Genomic DNA, 19,494 nt, shown 5'->3' with positions numbered 1-19,494 from the left:
CATGGAATTTACCTTCTGATGAGGGGAAAACAGAAAAAAACCTCCAAACATGTAAAATGTAGAATGATAAAATTAAATGCTATGGAGAAAAATAAAGCAAGCAGGGGCAAGGGAATGTTTGGGTTTTGAACCACAAAAGGCAGTTCAGAAGTGTCAAGAGGTTAAGCTGGGGGCAGGGATGGGGAAACAAGAAGGAGTCCAGATAATGAATTTGGATTGGTGTTTGTAATGATTTCTGGGATTGCTATCTCGCATCTGTATTTTTCTATGTGACTTTAATTATCCTAAATGTAACACAAATACTAAACTGTTTGAAATTCTATTGTTATTTATTGCTCTGCAATTTTCCAGTCGTATGTTTGCAACTTTTAATAGGCAGCAAACTGTTTCCTAAGAATTAAAATAAAGCCAGAAGAAGACCCTAAGGACCAAAGATAAAATTGAAAAAATTTAACTTGGAAAAGGTTTGTTTTACACATTTGGCCAAAAACGAAAATGCTCCAAATCACACAAAAAGATGCAGCTGCTACTCCACTGTGAATGTGAATTGCACAGAGTGTTATGATCTTTCTGGTGTGGTGGCTGCTCCCCATCGATCCAGGGATGCTTATCTGGGTGCTTCGCTCTTTGGACCCATGGGTTGGCCTTGTGATGCCAGTAAGCCTTGAACAGTATGTAAATGCTAGTTTGCATGGATATTTTAGCAGTACTGCTTTACTGCATCCCATAAATTTTCGTATGTTGTGTTTCCATTTTCATTGGTCTCAAGATATTTTTTGATTTACCTTTTGACTTCTTTTTTTACCCATTGGTTGTTCAGAAGTGTGCTGTTTAATTTCCATGTATTCGTGAATTTTCCACTTATTCTCCTGTTATTGATTTCTAGTTTCATACCATTGTGATTGGAAAAGATCCTTGATATGATTTCAGTCTTAGATTTGTTAAGACTTATTTTGTGCCGTAACATTTCATCTATCCTGGAGAATTATCCTTGTGCACTTAAGAATGTATATTCTGCTACTATAGGATGGCATATTCTGTATATATCTGTTAAGTCCATTTGGTCTATAGTGTTCAAGTTTTCTGTTTCCTTATTGATTTTCTTTTGGATGATTTATCCATTGTTGAAAGTGAGGTATTGAATTCTCCTACTGTTATTGTATTGCTGTCTATTTTTCCCTTCAGATCTGTTAGTATTCGCTTTATATATTTAGGGGCTCCAATGTTGAGTGCATATGTATTTATATTTGCTGTATCCTCTCCATGAATTGATCCATTTATTATCATATAATTACCTTCTTTGTCCCTTGTGACAGTTTTTGACTTAAAGTCTATTTTGTCTGATATAAGAATAGCCACTTCTCTCTTTTGTTTACCACTTACATGGCATATTGTTTTCCAACCCTTTAATGTCAGCCTATGTGTGTCCTTAAAGCTAAAATGAGTCTCTTGTAGACAAGATATGGTTGGATTTTGTTTCTTTTTAATCCATTCAGCCACTCTATGCCTTTTGATTGTGGAATTTAATCCATTTACATTTAAAGTAATTATTGATAGTGAGGACTTATTATTTCCCTTTTGTTAATTATTTTCTGGCTGATTTGTGGTTCCTTTGTTTCTTCCTTCCTCTCTTGAATATCTTTCTTTGTGGCTTGGTTATTTTTTGCAGTGATGTGCTTTGATTCCTTTCTTTTTAAATATTGTGTATCTACTACAGGTTTTCTATTTGGTTTGCCATGAGACTTACATAAAACAACTCAGTTATAATAGTCTATTTTAAGCTGATAACGACTTAACTTTGATCTCATACAAAAATGACATTTTTACTTCTCTCGCCATCACACTTTGTTATTGGTGTGACAATTTACATCTTTTTATATTGCATATCTATTAATAAATTATTTTAGTTATAATTCTCTTATCTTTTAACTTTTATGCTAGAGTTGAAAGTGATTTACAACTCATTGGAGCTAGTCCTTTCAGATTGTTTACTGGAGATTTGTTTTCTTCCTTCATGTTCCCTATAAATTTGCCTTGTTGTCTGTGTGTTTGAAAAAGCAGCTACCCCTCCTCGTTCTCATAGACTGATTTTGACCGGGAGACACTTTCCCTGGCCAGCAGTGCTTGATATTAGCCACTCTAAGGCCAGGAGCGAGGCCCCCTTTGCTTCCTTCCTTCCCTCCTGGAGGAAAAGCATCAGTTCTCTGCTTTTCGACAATCATGCAAAAAAAAAAAATGTTGGCTATAAGGGGATGCTGTTTTCTTTTCTTTGTTTTTAACTGTATCATGGGACTAAGCTCCTATGGTGGTTCAGCACTCAAAATGAGGCGAGATAGAAACCAGCACCACAGAAAGCACTCTGAGAGGCCATGAGGCCAGACACACACTCCAATCTCACCATCCCTCCATGGGAGAATCATGGGCTGAGGCAATTTTCTTGAGGCTGAACTAAGCCTGATGTAAGGGACTGATGTAAGTAAATTGAAATCTCTCTTCTTACACATATAATGTGACTTCTCAGTTTGTTCTCCTGTAGGGTAATTCTGCTTCTTAGCTGGATTCTGACTTTCTCTTCAACTCCTTAATTATAATGTGTCTTGACATGAATCTCCTTGAGTTTATTCTTCTTGGAATTTTTTTAGCTTTTTGGATGTGTAGATTCATTCTTTTTTCAAAGTTGGGAAGAGTTTTGCCATTATTTCTTGAAATATTCTTTCTGTCCCTTTCTCTTCTCCTTCTGGGACTCTGATAATGCATGTGGTGTCCCACGGGTCCCTTCTGCTCTGTTCACTTCCTTTCCTTCTTTTTTCTTTCTGGTCCCCAGACTGGATAATTTCAATTGTCTTATCTTCAAGTTTTCTGGTTGTGTCTTCTGCCTGCTCAACCTGCTGTGTAACTTCTCCAGTGAATTGTTTATTTCAGCTCTTACTTTTCACCTCCACAACTTCTATTTGGTTTCTTTTCTTTTCCTTTTTTCAAAAATAATTTCTATCTCTTTACTGATAGTGTCTATCTGTTCATATATAATTCGTCTGGTTTTCTTAAGTTCTTTGTGCATTGTTTCCTTTAACTCTTTAAGCATATTTAAAAGATATAAAGTCTTTGTCTAGTAATTCCAGTATCTGGGCTTCCTCAGGAATGGTTTCTGCCAATTTCTATTTTTTTTTCATGTGAATGGTCTATAGTTTTCTGTTTGTTTGTAGGCCTTGTGTTTTTCTTTGAAAATTGGACAATTTTAATATTACAATATAGTAACTCTGGAAATAATATTTTCTCCCATCCCCAGCATTTGCTATTGTTGATTGGTGAGGGCTGCAGTTGTCTATTTGTTTATTAAATTTTCCAAAATATTTTTGCACTGTGTTCCTTGTTCTGTGTAGTCACTGAAGTCTTTTTTCTGTTATCTCTACAGTCAGCCTTATAGAGATTTTTTTTATCTCCAATCCTAATCCTGACAGATTTACTTAAATACCAGGAACCAAAAAAAACATAAAAATACTACCTTTTCCTAGCAGATTGGCTCTGAGCTGGAGTACTCCTTCATCATTTAGCCAGGCTTCCAGCAACTCTGCCTTAGATTTCCCCTCCTGCTTGTGCAGAGACCAAAGATCAACTAGAGGTGTTAGTTTTAGGGTTCTTTGGCTCTTTTCTGAGCATCTGACTCTAGACGTGTATGTTGCATTACAGATTCCTTGGTGTATTCCCCATTCCTTCAAATATCTTCCCCCTATGCTGCCTCCTTCTCAGGTTTTTTGTCATTCTGTTACCTGCTCCATCTGCTATCCCTTGTTCCAGGTGGCTACAGTTATGTCTTTAAAGCTTTTGATTGACATCAGCCTGAGGAGCTGCTGCCATCTGAAGGGAACCTCCAAACAGATCAAAATGCATAGCCACAATGTTTTGAGAACAAAGTGAGTATTGTTTTCCCTGGCCCCAGAAAGGTGCCACCTGGAACTCAGGCCACCATCTCCATGGCTGCTGCCAACCTGAAGAATGGAGAATATAAGTGAATAAGCAAAAATACTATAATGATTTCTTCCTGAAATTTAACAGCCTTTTTTTTTCCTTAAGCATTCCTTTGGTTTCAATAGGTTTTTTATTAGGTTTCATACATCCAAAAAGGTAGATTCTATAAGTTTTTGCCAGCTTAATTGTTGCTTTAGTGAAGGGACTTATTCTTTGAGCTTTCTACTTTGCCATTTTCCACTCTGACGTCTATAATTATATCAATGGACAATATCTATTGATTGTCTAGTCTGGTCTATGATAAAATTAGTATGATTCGTCTTTATTTTCTCTATCCTTCCTGTCCTCCACCATATATTTTTTGGATACTAATGTTATATTTCTTGATGTTTACCTATGTACTTTTAAAATGTTTGTATTACTTGATCTGTCAACTTTAATTTATATCCTTTGAGACCCAGCTGTTAACAAATGAGGCAATTGATGAAATTTACTATCCGTATTTTTCCTCCTGTACTTCTCTATATTTGTTAATTATATAATTTCTACATTTTCATGACATAAAACTGTTTTATTCTTCTGTGTCGAAGTGTTCCCTTCATGTGTTTTTGTCTTGGTTTTACAGATAAATATATTCAATACCCACTGCAAGTCTTTTTGCTGTGATTTCCTCATTTATATCTTAGTTTGCTGAATTTCCTTCCCTGCTAGTTTACTCAAAATGGGCACATGAGAACAGTGCTCACTAAATATTTGCATTGATAAAGCTGTTTCGTTGTAGTTTTTATACTTTAAGGATGGCTGGATATGAAATTGTTGGTTTACCCTTCCTTTATTTGAGTATCTTGTGGGAATTTCTCCACTGCCTTCTGGCTATATGCACTTTGGAGAAAACTAAGGTCAAAGAAATTTTTCTTCTCGTAAGTAGTTTCACTTTCTTGTCTGATTACGCAAAGAATTATTTATTAACCTTAAAAATTCAATCCTTATTTTACTATATATCTCAGGGTTAACTATTGTGGTAGATAGAATAATATCCCCCCAAAGATGTCCACCCCCTTATTCCTGGAACTTGTGAGTAACCTTATGTGGCAAAAGGGACTTTGCAGATGTGAGAAAGATAAGGAACTGGAGGAGATTATCCTGAATTATCTGGATGTGCCCAGTGTAATCGTAAAGTTCCTTGTGAGAGGGAGTTAGCGGGGACAGAGTCAGAGAAGGCAATGTGGTGATGTAAGCAGAGTTCAGAATGATGTGCTTGCTTCCTGGGAAGATGAAAGAGGCCACGAGCCAAGGAAAACAGGCAGACTGTAGAAGCTGGAGAGGTGAGGGATGGATTTTCTAGCTTCCAGAAAGAACAGACTTGCCAATATCTTGATTTTTGCCCACTGAGACTTCTGATGTTTAGAATTCAAAGATGATAAATGTGTGTTGTTTTAAGCCACTAGGTTTGTGGTAATTTGTTGTTACAGCAGCAATAAGAAACTACTGAAACTATTCTGAATCAACTTTCCCTGGCGCTTGGTGTGTCTTTCAGTCTGTAGTAGCTCTAAGCGGTTGTGCTGTTCTGCTTCGCTTTTTGTTGCTGTTTATTTTGTCTTCCAGGATTCTGATTATGTATATGCCGGTAATTCTTTACCTGTCTTCTATATTCTATAGTTCTACATTTTTTTCTCAAATTCTTAACTCTTTCTTTATTTCCATCTCATTTTGTTTTGTGCAAAACCTATTTTCCCTTCTGAAACTTCTACTTTTATTTTTGCTTAAATGAGTTTTCATTTTTTCCTCCTACTTTCCCAAGTTCTGTTAGCTGACATTGAAATTTCCTGGGCTGTCTGTCTGTAGGAGGGTTCTGTGTGTATATGGGGTTCTTCTCCTGGGCTGTCCATCTGTAGGAGGTTCTGTATGTATCTGGGGTTTTTGACCTTTAGCAAGGCGCTTTTTGCTGGCTTCTTGTGAAGTTTGCCACTGCCAGGCCCCCTCAGCATTTTGTCGCTTCTTCTCTTCCGTTCTACACTCAGCCTCAGTGTGGCCTCCGTGGTTCTGGCAGCCCTGGCAGTTACTTTGAAGAACATGCATCTGTCTGTCTCTTTCATATGACTTACAGGAGGTAAAAAAGGAGAGGTGTAGTTTCCAGAGTCATGTTGCTGGTGGAAGTCTCTCGTTTATTTTTACTTTTCAATGTAATTATTTCATAGAGGCAATGATGAGATTTACCTTTAATCTCACAATAGCATTTGACACTGGGTGACTCCCTTCTTCTTGAAACACATGCTCCCCTTAGTTTGTTTCTCTAACCGTGTTCCTACCTGTTTGGCCACTCCTTTTTAAACTTCTTTGCAAATTATTCTTAAATGTATCTCCTCAATATTGATGTGCTTCAGAGTCTCATTCTCTTCATTCTTTATGTCTCTGGTGTTCTTAAATACTCCTATCTTGTCATTTAATCTATGTGCTGATGGCTTAAATATAGCCAAAATCACTTCCCTGAGCTCCAAGCCTATATAGACCTCTGTCTATTTACTTCTCTACCTGAATATCTTGGTGGCATCTCAACCTGAACTCTAGAACTTTTCCCCAAGTCTCTTCTTCCTCCAGGTTCCCTGTTTTGGTAAGTGAGTGACTATGTCTTAAGTTGTTTGGTCTAGAATTCTGGGTGTCATTCTTGACTGTTCCCTCTAATTCTATGTTCTAATCTCAAAACTCTATCAATTATTCCTCATAAATATAATTTGAATTAATCTATTGCTCTTCACTCCCATGTGACCATCCTAGTACAAACCACCATCATCCCTCACCTTGGCTGGTTTCTTTGCCTCTGGTTTTTCACCTTTTCTTACCTGGTGGCCAGGTGGTGATATTTCTGAAACCCAGATGTAGTCATTTCCCTCCGCTGTTCACAGCTCCGCAGGGCTGTCCCATTGCCCTTCAGATCACTCAACCTGCATGGCCCTGCCTGGCTGGCTTCTGTTTCCTGTTGATTTTCCTAACCCTACCTCATCACAGAATCAAGCATCTGATTACTGTGGATTTCAATACCAAACCACATTTGTTTTAACAAAAAAAGTCACTGTTTCTTGAATAGGCTTACCTAATCTACGTTTAAAAAGGTGTTATCAATATCTTCTTCCTTAAAACTACTTAAAGCACCTTTAAGATAATAAAATAGAAAATCAAGAGAAGTGACCAAATGTGATAGCTATGATTGACAGCTGCTCTCTCTAGCATTTATTGTCAGTTATTGAGGGAGGTAACACTAGAAGTATAAATATTTGGAAGGAAATTTCCTATTCATAAAATAGAATAAAAAACATATATTAGTGAAATATATCTAATTTTTCTATAAAACTTTGTCATCCTGAAACGTATCTACAACTCTTTCATATATGTCAGAAGAGGGAAGATCTACTCTTTTAAGAGCAGACATTTTCAGAAATACATGTAAATTATTTTCACATATTAATACTAGCAGCATTATTTTTATTTAATTTCACATAGTAATATACATATTAATTTTGTTAAGTTTTCAAAAACATTTAAATACATCAAGTATTTAAAGCTGAATGGAGTTGGGCAGTTCAAACTTTATATATCAAGGTACCTCTGTCTTTTAGCTGTTGACTAATAAAATAAGCATTAATGCTCCTGGAGTTTACTTCCAAATTCTTAAATATCTACTGTAAGGAGGGATGCGTGCTAGTTTAGAAACGCATTCCACAGAATAGGCATTTCATGCATATTTTCTTGTTAACGTTTATCTGGAGTCTAGTGAGCATGCTAAAAATTACATAAGATGTAGAAACATGTTATAATATTCATGTTTAACTTTATAATTACTTTAGCTTTTAATTTATTGTTTAGCCTGTTTACTTAAAGGATTTAAAATTCATTCAGCAGGACATATTTATTGAGTGCATACCACGTGCTAGGCTCTTTTCTTAGCATGTGGGTTTCCACTATGACTAGAGCACACTCATAGCCTTGGCCCTATGGAGTGTAAGTGTGTACGTGTATATAGGTGTGTGTGTGCGGTGGGGGAGAAATACAAACAGTACGTGAAAACAAGTAAACATGTACTCTCTCTTTAATAAGAATATTTCCAGAAAGATATGATAAAATACCAAAAGAAAATATCAAGAGAAAATAAGAATATAAACCTAATGACTACTTGTTTTTCTTTCTATTATGACAATACAGCAGTGCAATTTGGTAAGAACTGGATCACCAATTTTATAGAGCTAAGTATGGTGTAAAGAAATAGGAAATCAATTAAAGGTATTGCAAAAATATATTTTTTAATAAAACTATTTTTATATTTAAAAAATTTTTAGAATATAAAACAAGCAGTTTCAGAATTATGTGTTTTACTTCAGTTCAAGTGTACCTACTACCTCTATGATGGTGGGTGTTTTGTTTCCCAGAGTTTTGGTAACTAGGTAGCAAAATGCTTTTAAAAAACAATTGAATGTTTGTGACTAATTGCATAGTAGACGGCCATTTTGAATTAAGTTCTGTTTAAAGTTGAATTAGTTAATTCAATAAATATTTGCTGCATGTCTGCTGTAGGCCAGTTATCATTTTAGGCCCTGGAGAAATAGCAGGGAACCAAACATAAACAATCCCTTAACTCAGAGAAATTAGAGTCTAAGATGTGTATTGTCTTGAAAGGAAAAAAATCCCTCTTTGGTCAGAACATCAAATAAGTTATCATTACCACCGTCACAGTAATTGCCTTCAGAGTCATCAGTTTGTGTTTTATAACAACAACCACCATGATATTAATTCTTCCTCATATTTTTGGCACTCTACTTTAAAAAACTCTTTGGGCACATGATATTTAAACAAAATTTAAAACTACGTTGTTATAATCTTTTCACTGAAATGATGTATAAAAACAGGCGATGTTAAGTTTGCCTCTGTTATTTGTAATTGAGATCTTTTATTCATGGATTATTTTTATCCAGTATGGCACTGGAGGGTTTTCATTTAAGGGAAAATGTTTCCCAGAGACTTTCTTTGGGAAGAGCGAATTGGGGTGGTCGGGCCTGCCCCTTCTGAGGGGCATTCACTCCCTGTGAGAGACAGGGGCAGTTCCTGGGAGCCCATGAGAGGAGTGGGCACGAGCCTGTGCTGAAAATCTTGATGTCTCTTCACACACCCATCCGTCTCCTCCTGCCTTCCTCTCTCCTTCTCCTTCACAGAGTGCCTCCCTCTGTCCATGGTGATGTGGACTGGGAGGGATGCCTTAAGGAATTGTTTCATTTTTACTTGAATTCACAGTGTAATTTGCTTTGTTTTATCACCTAGCGTTCTTAACTCCTCAGAAATATTCAGAAAATATGTGGTTCTTGTTTTATGTTCTTCCCTTGAGAATCCTATCTGGGAAAAGTTCAAACATGAAAGGTTCGCCTTGGGGGCACTATCTAAGAAGGCACATACACTTAATTGTATCTATGAATGTGAAAGCATTGTCAACGACCACATCCTAGGTGCCCCCTTCTGAAAATCCACACGGGAAAATTTCCTTTAAGCTCAATCTTGGACAGGTTGTTCTTTTCTTGAGCTTCTGGCTTACCATCTTGTGGACTCTGAATTTTATTATTTATTTCCCTTTTTGCTATGACCAAGGTGAAGCTTGGGGACACGTGTGGTCTAACATTACCAATTATATAGGAACGTTTTTATATGATTTTAGACTACCACAGTTTCGTTTTACTATTCTCTCCTTATATTGCCATTTCTCAAATCTTCTCCTCATTTATTTTATAGCATTTTATTTATACCCCCCACGTTTCCTAATCTAGCCTCAGGGTTCACCATTTTCTCCAATATTTACATGACATAAAGGTGAGCTTACACTGTGAATTCTTGGGAAAGGAGTGTTTATACTGTCTTCCTGGCTGTTGGTGTCCAAAAGCACCGAGTTTCTGACTCCGAGATTTGGTCGCCTCTCACCTACTCATTTCTGCAGCCACTGTCTTCTCTCTGCCCTTCATCCAACTCTTGAGCACAGTGCCTTCCCTGTCACTTCCTAAGTGAAGTCTGAGGGACAGTGGAGGAGAATTAGCATATTGAACAGAAACCACTCCAACTTGAATATTACAGACCATCATCACAAGGTTCCTTGACCATCTCCTAGTAAATATGGTGTCTTAGTGACTTTCCTGGCTCTCCTGAAGCTTTGTTCTGTTGCCATGTTGGAGAGGGGGCTTCCTCCTCATGCCCTTTGCTAAACTCTCCACATACTAACTCCCTCCTCTTGGGAACCAAAGAAAAACTGGAAAATCTCTATTACTGTGTTGTTCAGAGACATCTGTCCATTCTTTGCCTCAAACTCTGCCATCCAGACGAGACTTTATTATGAAAATTGCTGAAATACAGAAGAATAAAAATAAACCCAGACATTTCATATGAAGTTTTGCCCTCAAGTTCCTGTATCTGATAATTGCCCGGGTCAATATGTAAATGATGGCTGAGAAACCAATGGAGTATTGTGATTCTTCGTCTTTTCCTCTTTTTTTAAACATGAAATTCTCCTCCAAGTTTCATACTTAGTTTAGTAACTAAGTGGAGGTGAAAAATTGCTTTTCCCAGATTTTTTTCTTATAAATCGTTCTCTTCATTGTAGGAGCTTACACGTTTGTTCCGTGGCTTCTCAGCTTTAAAAGAGGAAGAGCCCTAGAAGAAAGAGAAAATAAAATATTGGTCAAAGAAACCGGTTACTTTTTTATATATGGTCAGGTAGGTCCAACCCTAATTCTGCTCACGCTGTCCAGTGCCTCCCATTTTGTGCTCACTTCTGACAAAGTTCTTTGGTTTGTTTCTCAGGTTTTATACACCGATAACACCTTTGCCATGGGACATCTAATACAGAGAAAAAAAGTCCATGTCTTTGGGGATGAATTGAGTCTGGTGACTTTGTTCCGATGTATTCAAAATATGCCTGAAACACTACCCAATAATTCCTGTTATTCAGCTGGTAAATAATAGTTCTATATAAATAAGATAGAAAGAGAGTCCTCATAAACTGTGTGCTTTTTATTATCTTGAATGATAAGCTAGTCCGTTTTAATTGACACAGATGAAATCATTGCTAATAGTTTTATCATTTTTATATACATTTAGAAAGGGCAGTAACTTCATAGCAATCAACACCGATAACAATTCTAAGCTGTATTTTCTTTAATTTGTAATAACAACAATAATAATAGAATAATAAGAGAATGACTACCATGTGCCAAGCACCCTTGTCTTCACTTAACCTACACTTGTTCATTTAATTCTCCCCGCTTAAGGGAGGTGGACTCTGAGACAGAGAGGCAACCGCTTCAACCGCTTGTCCTGGGTCGAACAGCTACTAAGTTGCAGAACTTGGTTTAAAGCAGTGGTCTAATGCCAGAGTGTGAGCCTCCAAAACTCTTCTTTACGGGCTGCAAAAGAGACACCCTTGGCTGGTTTGTGGGTGAAGTCAAGTTGCACAATGTCCTCTCTCTCACTTTCATACAGGTGACATCTGGTGTAAATGGACACCAGAGAGATGACGTTGGGATGTGAAAATGTAGGAGCAAGCCTGCGTTTCATCTCTGGGGCAGTGAAGACATGGAGAGAACAGGGAAGGGGCGGGCTTTGTTCATGTCAGGTCTACTTTGGCTGTAATTACCAGCACAACTTTCATTTTGTGTCAGAAACGCTGAGGGCTGTCTGCAGTTGCAGATGTTGCTATGAATGACAGTGTGAAACACGGGATTGGGGATTGGCTGTGCAATTTGAAGTATATTTCAAAGACGTTTACTAATAGATGCACAATAACTCAGGAAGAAAAATAGTTCGTAATAACGGAGACGATTGTCATTCTGGATCTGTAGCCAAAAAGAGCTCTAATGGGGTGATGAGGAAGTTTGTTAAGTTGGAATTCCCTAATTTTCATAAAGAAATGTTTCCCTATGTCCAGTGGTGACTAGTTTTTGGTGTTGCAAACTTTTTATAAATGGCAAGGCTACTCCAATCCATTATGTATTTAAATTCATTAGTACTTATAGCTTTCCAATAGACTCTTTTTCAAATATTCTAATCATCAACACCTTTAAGATATTTCTCAGTGATACTAGCTTAGTATTATATACGAGAACCGTTCTCTAGGAAATTTCAAGTTTGCAATTTTATTCTGTTCCAGGGCAATTTTATTTAAAATCATTAAAAACTACACATTAGTGTATAAGTGCATAAAGCACTTCCATAATAACCTGAAAAAAATTAAAATAGTCCATTTGAGAAGCCCAACATAATACCAAGGAACCTCTTTTATACATACAGCTGAATCTTACACATTATTTCATTGACAAATTGAGTATGTTTATTGAAGAAAAAGTTAGAGCTGATTGCTATAATCTGTAAGAATTGAAATAACCAATAACTCAGTGTTGGAATTTTAAATAGAATTCACTTTAAAAACTAGTCGGTTCACGTGACTTTATTTTGAGAGTTAATAATAACACTCTGTGTTATTTGTCAAAATATTAGATTATCTATCTCTATGAAAATGACTAATGTATTCAACAAATAAATTCCAATTCTTTTTTACTATTTAATGTAGTCATCAAATGCTTTGCCAATCCTAGGAAGTATACACATTACCCCTAACAATACCTAAAACTATGTTTTGTTTTGTTTTTTTGTCTGTCTTGGTCCGTTACAAAAAAGCAAGATCCTTGGAGACAGAATCTTTTGTCATTCTGATCACTGTCTCTGCTCTTTGCGTGTATAGAAAGGTGTCTGGTACATCGTGAGTGTTCAGTAAATAAACATGGACGGGCTGTCGCCCGAGGAAATCCAGCTGCATTGAGCGTAATGGTAGAATAGATGTTAACAGAGATGTGTTCGTGTAAATACATTTTCACCATATGTTAACGAAACGATGGAACTACTTTTTAAATCGTTAGCTGGGGGTACTGACAATTCAGATACTATTTTCTTTGTTGGTTTCTTTGTTTCTTCTCCTCTCCCCTTTTCTCCTCTTTCTTTTCCTTCATATTTTCCTTTTAAGGTGGGGTCAGGAATTACCCGATATACTGAGTGTAGTTCCTGCGTTGTGTTTTGTAGTCCTGAATCACAAAATACATCATTGTAAATTAGGCACAGGTAGATTTATTGGTCAGTTTTGAGAAGCTAATTACATTGTGGCTTTTGATTATGGAGACAAATATGGTCATTTAAGGAAACACAAAATATAGAAGGCTAGAAAAAGTAATCCAGATAACTCCTAATCCCACTGTCTGGACTCTGTCAACAGATGTGCTTTGTTAATAAATGGTCTTTTGTTTTTACTTTTTAATAATTTACACATTTTATGGGCACGTTTAAAAGTATATTTAGGACTATACAGTATATACATAAGTGTGTATGTGTGTCAATAAAATGAAGCTAAACCACTTTTAACTATATAATATTCTGTCAAGGGATGTGCTATGCCTTTTAGGCTGGGCTAGTAGGACAGTAACTGGTTTTGAAGTCCACCGGTGTAATTTGAAGTACAAATGCCTATGTTACCATTTTTTTCCTAAACAAAATAATTTTATTTAATGCTTTTTTTTCCTTTCCCATTGTACAACCACTTAAAATTCTTGTAAATCATTCTTTTCCAGGCATTGCAAAGCTGGAAGAAGGAGATGAACTCCAACTTGCAATACCACGTGAAGATGCTAAAATTTCCCGGGATGGAGATGGCACGTTTTTTGGCGCACTGAAACTTCTGTGACCTGCTTACACTTTGTTTGTGGCTATTTTCCTTCCTTTCTCTGAACCTGTAAGGAGAAAACATTTAACTGGAAACACCGAAAGGAAAACAAAAGTAGTTACCATAGCCTTTTCTGTGAGCTATTTGTTTTGGTTTGCTGAAACTAGACCAAAACAGGAAATTTAACAGACAACCACAGCCAAAGGGTGTCATGTGAATTACAAGAACTAGAGCCCATTTTAGGAAAGATAGAATTAGAAAGACTTTTCATCGTAATGCCGTGTCGAACAACTTAGTCATAGCTTCTTGTCCTGGAGGAAGCACAGGATTCAAAGGGACGGTACTAATTTCTTCAAAAATGGTGTTCCATTATATACAATGGAACAAGTGCCCACGTCTGTAGGACATTAAGACATTTTTAGGAGATCTCAGGATTCATCCTCTATTTTTATGTTAAATATGTCCCTCTCCTTTTTCAGTTAACATTGTGGAAAGCAAAAAGAAAAAATATTATAGAAATCTTGCATTCTATACATGAAAAAGTAATTAAAAGTTTAAATTTAAATACCGTATTAAACAATTGGACTCAAAATAGAATATACTATTTAAGTCCTTTTGGTTTATTTCAAGTTCGCAATTTTTATCTCTAATATTATATATTGCCTGATGAAACACTCCCAGACATTTTTCACAAGAGGGAAATAATTTCTCTCACATGTCTGCGCTTATGTGTATTTTTTATAGCTGATTTCAGTTACTTCAGAAAGTTTTAATGTAGGGTAATTCCAATTCATGCATATAAGCATTAATTGAAAAGATAACTATAATTGTTCTTATATAAAAATAAAATCTCCAATAGAAGTTAATGAATACGTTTATAATAATGTAATATAATTTCCCTTTATTTCCTATCCTTCTGTTTTAAACTGCTGCTACTGTAGTTCACATATCCCAGCCTTTAAAAAATACTCATGTTAACAGCTTTACAGAAGTTGAGGTTTAAAGTTCTTGGCATCCGGAAGTATGTTATATGCCATGTGCTTGTTATAAAGATTACAGTATGCCAGAAGACACCCTCCTCATTTTCATTTCATAAAGAATCATATTTAAGAATGCTGTAATACTTATCTTTTATAACATCAATTTCCCTTGTTTTGCTTGTCTTTTTGTAAATGTCATCAGTTTAAAGAGTTTACTTCGCTAAACAGTTTACTTCCTCAGTTTAAACAGTAGATGGAAGACTAGACCCCAGTCTACATTAATTTTCCCCCATCTACATTAGAATATTTTTAAAGATTAAACTTGTCAAAACAAAGAAAATGATTTGTATTTTGTGCCTAAAATTAAACTTTGTTTAAAATTCTGGTTTCTATAATTTTGGCTTTTAGGTTAAATAAAATATATTCTGCAATTGATTTTGTTTTACAATATGATAGTTAAAATAGAAGTGACAGCTGGAGTAGGAGTTTCAGTACTAGAAGGAAGTGAGTGATTTTCCTAGCGTTGCTGCTACCTGGATTGCCGAATAACACTTTCCAGGGCCTTTGGCCTCATTCTTTGATCAAGTTTCTCTAACACCACTCATCTTTGGATTTCTCTCCATATAACTAAATGTCATTTTAAAAATTGGGTGCATAATTGTAACATATTATAAAGTAATATGCATTAGGATATGGCAATAAAATATTTGAAATCATGAATATTTTACATATTTCAAAAAGGATTTGTTCACATCGATACTATATATATAAAGATATAAATTAAATATTTCTTAAAGCATAAGGTGAACAAAAAGATAAGACTACATGACACTAGGCTTGCACACTAAGCTGCTGTAATCTGCAGCTTGCACCATTATGCTTTTTAAATGACTTAGCATATTTTGTCAGCAGGTGTAGAAGTCAAACACATAAAATATGCTTAAATCTTATTTTACTTTCAGGTTAAGCCAGCGTTAAAATGTGAATCCTATCTTCCTCGTGTGTGAAATTGTGAGGAAAAGTAGGCTTTGGTTAAGTAAGAATTTATTTAGATATCCAGATAGAATTAAGATTGGGGCAACACAGGGGTTGGGGGATCTCCTCTGCAGTGTTAGCTGCCCGAGTGCCCTCTCCTCCATCCTTCCCCCAATTTATTTTAGGGAAAAAAGATGTTATACTGGGATTTTCTACAACAGAACATTTCTAAGGTTTGAGTGTATGGGCCCCATCCAGATAGTCTTATGCCTTAAATTTCAAATCAAGGGTGTGATAAATAACTACTTGAGGGTTTTAAATTGTTCGCTTGTGTGGGAGCTGAGCGCGTTAGCAGAACATCCAGGGTGAAATACTGTGTAGCTCCAGCCGGCACCTGGACAAACCAACTCCGCTCTCTGAGCCACTGGGCAAGGAGAAGGTCTTCCCGGCACGGTTTGTTATGGGCGCAGCAATTCACTGATAGAAGAAGTTAATAAGTCCTTTTGTGATTTGAATTATGAATCAGAAAATATTACTCTAAAGACCTCCTTGCCCTAGAAGAGAAGCTCTAAACCGGAGAACAGCATACCCGTGCAGCCAACAGATGTATTTGGTTTGCCTCCTATGTTGCTTTACGATTTTTGAGTTGTTTTCTAATATAAAAATCTAGAATCATTACATAAACAGGACACTTAAGCTTCTTTCAGAAATATGGATGTTTTATTTTAAAACATTGAAGGGTAATATATAATATACATGCAATAAAATGCAAACCTCAAGCGTACAGCTTAGTGATGCATTTTTACAAAATGGGCATCCTCCTGTAGCCACCTCCCAAATCTAAATATGGAACATCGCCAGCACCCCAAAGTCTTTCACACTGCTCCCCATCTTTAAAGGTAATTGCCATTATGACTTCCATCATCAAGGAAGAATTTTGCCTTTTTGAACTTAATACAAATGGCATCATATAGAATGTAATCTTTTGTACACATCATCTGCCTTCACCTGCTCACCATTTGTCTATGAAATTCTTCCACACTGCTGCATATAACAGTGGTTCATTCCCGTTCACCGCTGAATAGAATTTCATTTTATGAATATATCACAATGTATTTGTCCATTTTACTATTGAGGGCCTTTGAAATATTTCCAGTTTGGGGCTGCCATGAGTTATGTTTCTGTAAATATTCTCTGAAAATATTTCAGGGAACTTATATACATATTTCTGTTGGATCTATACCTAGAAGTGGAATTGTTGGGACACAGAATATGCATATGTTCAGCTTTAGTTAATACTGCCAAAAAGATTTCTGAATTATAAACAATTTATAGAAAATCCAACAGAACTGGGCTATTCAAGGCAACAACTGACTGGTCTAACTTTCGTCTCCTCACTGCAGCCAGGCAACCACCTTCTGCTTTGCTGCAGACCCCGCTCTACTCGCAGCAGCCATGTTGTCTGTCTGACCCTGGGCTAGGATCCTGGGGATTATAAAATATAGTTTGCTCCTGATTACTTGTGTGCACATTCATTTTTATAACGTAATTTCGTAAATCTGTTTAAATTTGATTAACTTTTAAAAATTAATCATGATTAAAAGGGGTGTCCCTGATCTCTAGTCTTGCTTATGTCAAAGCAGCTTCTCTTTTCAGGTTCCTCTTCTCCTGTGGGCAAGGCACAGGGCTGAAGGGCTGGCAGGGGGTGATCAGCAACTCCAAAGATTGAGCCATCCCTGCTCAGCCGTGCCTAGACCATCAAGAAGCGAATGCAGTTTTCTTTTAAGCTCGGTTTGAGGTTGTCTTTGCTTTCTTCACCTTCACTATTGCCATTGTCCAAGTTGGCTAAGTCTTTCATTATTTAAAAAATAATGAAATGAAATTCTGTTTAAGATCACTTTAAAAATAAAGACAAAATAAAACTATAGAAGTATATTAACAAAGGCAGTATGAGGATAGATTTGTTGCTTATTTAGATTTATTTTACAATCTTACAGTAGTATGGTTCTTAGCAACACTTAGAATGATGCATTTAGAATATACAAGACTTTTTCTGCACACTTAATTTTGGCCATGTGAAAAGATTTTAGGCATTTGTTTTATCTTGTTTTTCGGCCCTCCTGCAATCACACACTGTATTTAAAACTAATCGCAGAGATGGGAACTAACGGACTGAGATGGAGTGGGCAGCTCTGCGTGATGAAGAAATGTTTGCTATGGTGTTATGATACTGAACTGCCAATTTTGAGCACCCAATGGCTAATTAATTTGTCATTTTAGAGGACTAAACAAACGAGATCAACGATACGAAAACAAGATGTACCTGCTACAGCGCCCCCAGTTGATTCGTTCCTCTGTCTCACTTTTTCCATCTATATAAAGGCAATAATTTTTCTTCACAAATGAATGGATAAACTCACAAAATCCATTTTAGACTATTCAGAGGAAAACGTTGATTATATCATTATCTTTAGGCTTGTATTTATAGTGGTAGAAGATATTTTATGAGAATTTTTTGTATAAAACTAAGTCTACTGGTTTTTTTGTATATAACTTTGATGAAAGCTAACAGCCAGCCAAACAGTCTTCTTCTTAGGAGTTGAGTAGGAAGTGGTGAAATTCCATGAGGACCAGGGCATGTAGTGATCAGGACCGTGGTCACTGTGCAATCTCGCCGTCAGTGGTCTCGTACCACATCTAACACCTGACTCCGCTCTGCTTATCAGAAGCCAAAAAAGAGGATTCAGCCTGTTAACCATCAGCGTCTGAAATGAAACAATGGTGATGAAAGAAGGAATAACGGGAAGGATTGAGTACAGGAGAATGGAGGAAATTATTCACCATTGAGGTCGCAGCTTCACTTAGCTTTAAACGTTCTTGAACTTTTGACTTTTCATTCTGAAATAATTTCAGGCATTTAAAAACATAGAAAAAAACAGTACAAGGAAATCTCTTATACCCTCACTTATATTCCCCAAATGTTAACATCTTACAGTACGAGGATCAAAATCAGGATGGTATCTTTGATACAACACTGTCTTAGATGGGAATAATAATCGCCCTTCTCCTTGATATCCACTGTAGCCCAATACACGTGCACACACACAATTACAAGTGAGGATCCATAGATGGAGCTGGCTTGTTGGGCATGCGACCTGTGCAGTAGTGCAGGGTCCCACACTCCAGAAGTCCTGTTCTTTGTTCAATGTTCTGCTGTTGCCATCTTGAAATTCATAATAATTTCTGAACCAGGGGCCCTGCGTTTCCATTTTGCACTGGGCCCGAAAACTTATGAAGTGGTTCTGCTTGAAAACACTGCAGAGAAGGAGTAGAGGATGGCAGTTAAGAGCACGTCTCTAGGGACCCACCCCTGGACCTCAAATCCTAATTCTGTTCTTCACTAGCTTCATCACGTGAGGTCTGGGGGTCACAGTACTGTGACACTTGGGGAGTTGTTGGGAGAAATAAATAAACATGTGAAAACATCTACAACAGTGCCTGACACATTATAGTGCTAAACGCTTTTGCTCAAAAGACCCGCGTACCCGTATCCTCACACACACCCATAAGAAGAGGGATTTGAATTAGAATTCAGAAGAAGGAGAGAGAGGTTTTATTTTAGCAAAAGATCTGAAAGCTAAATTGGCAGGAGATTGAGGAAATCTGTCATTTTGTTTTAAGATATCTTGAATAGACTAGAAAAAAGAAAGCAAAAGAAAGAGAAAGCAGCCTTCTGGGACTGGGAACACCATGCTGGCTCTTCTTCAGGTCCCAGAAGGATGCCTCCCTCTCCCCAGTAGTGCAAATGAAAAAGAAGACCAACAGCTCCAACTATGTCCT

At 36.7% G+C, this 19,494-nt stretch overlaps 1 protein-coding gene across 1 annotated transcript in view; it reads left to right on the top strand.

Annotated features, from left to right (window-relative positions):
* The window catches only part of TNFSF13B (TNF superfamily member 13b), a 31,858-nt gene extending 16,676 nt beyond the window's left edge, over positions 1-15,182 (top strand). The window contains exons 4-6 of the mRNA XM_004423167.3: positions 10,595-10,707; positions 10,795-10,945; positions 13,608-15,182. Coding sequence (XP_004423224.1) covers positions 10,595-10,707; positions 10,795-10,945; positions 13,608-13,720 — 377 coding nt within the window. The 3' untranslated portion in view covers positions 13,721-15,182. The remainder of the gene's footprint in view (positions 1-10,594; positions 10,708-10,794; positions 10,946-13,607) is intronic.
* Positions 15,183-19,494: the final 4,312 nt, after the last annotated feature.

This window comes from Ceratotherium simum, chromosome 10 (genome assembly GCF_057802395.1).
Source record: "Ceratotherium simum simum isolate JZ-2026a chromosome 10, ASM5780239v1, whole genome shotgun sequence".
In the NCBI taxonomy this organism is placed as follows: Eukaryota; Metazoa; Chordata; class Mammalia; order Perissodactyla; family Rhinocerotidae; genus Ceratotherium; species Ceratotherium simum.
The sequence above is the reverse complement of the archived record's forward strand: the minus strand, read 5'-3'. Positions and strand labels throughout refer to the sequence as shown.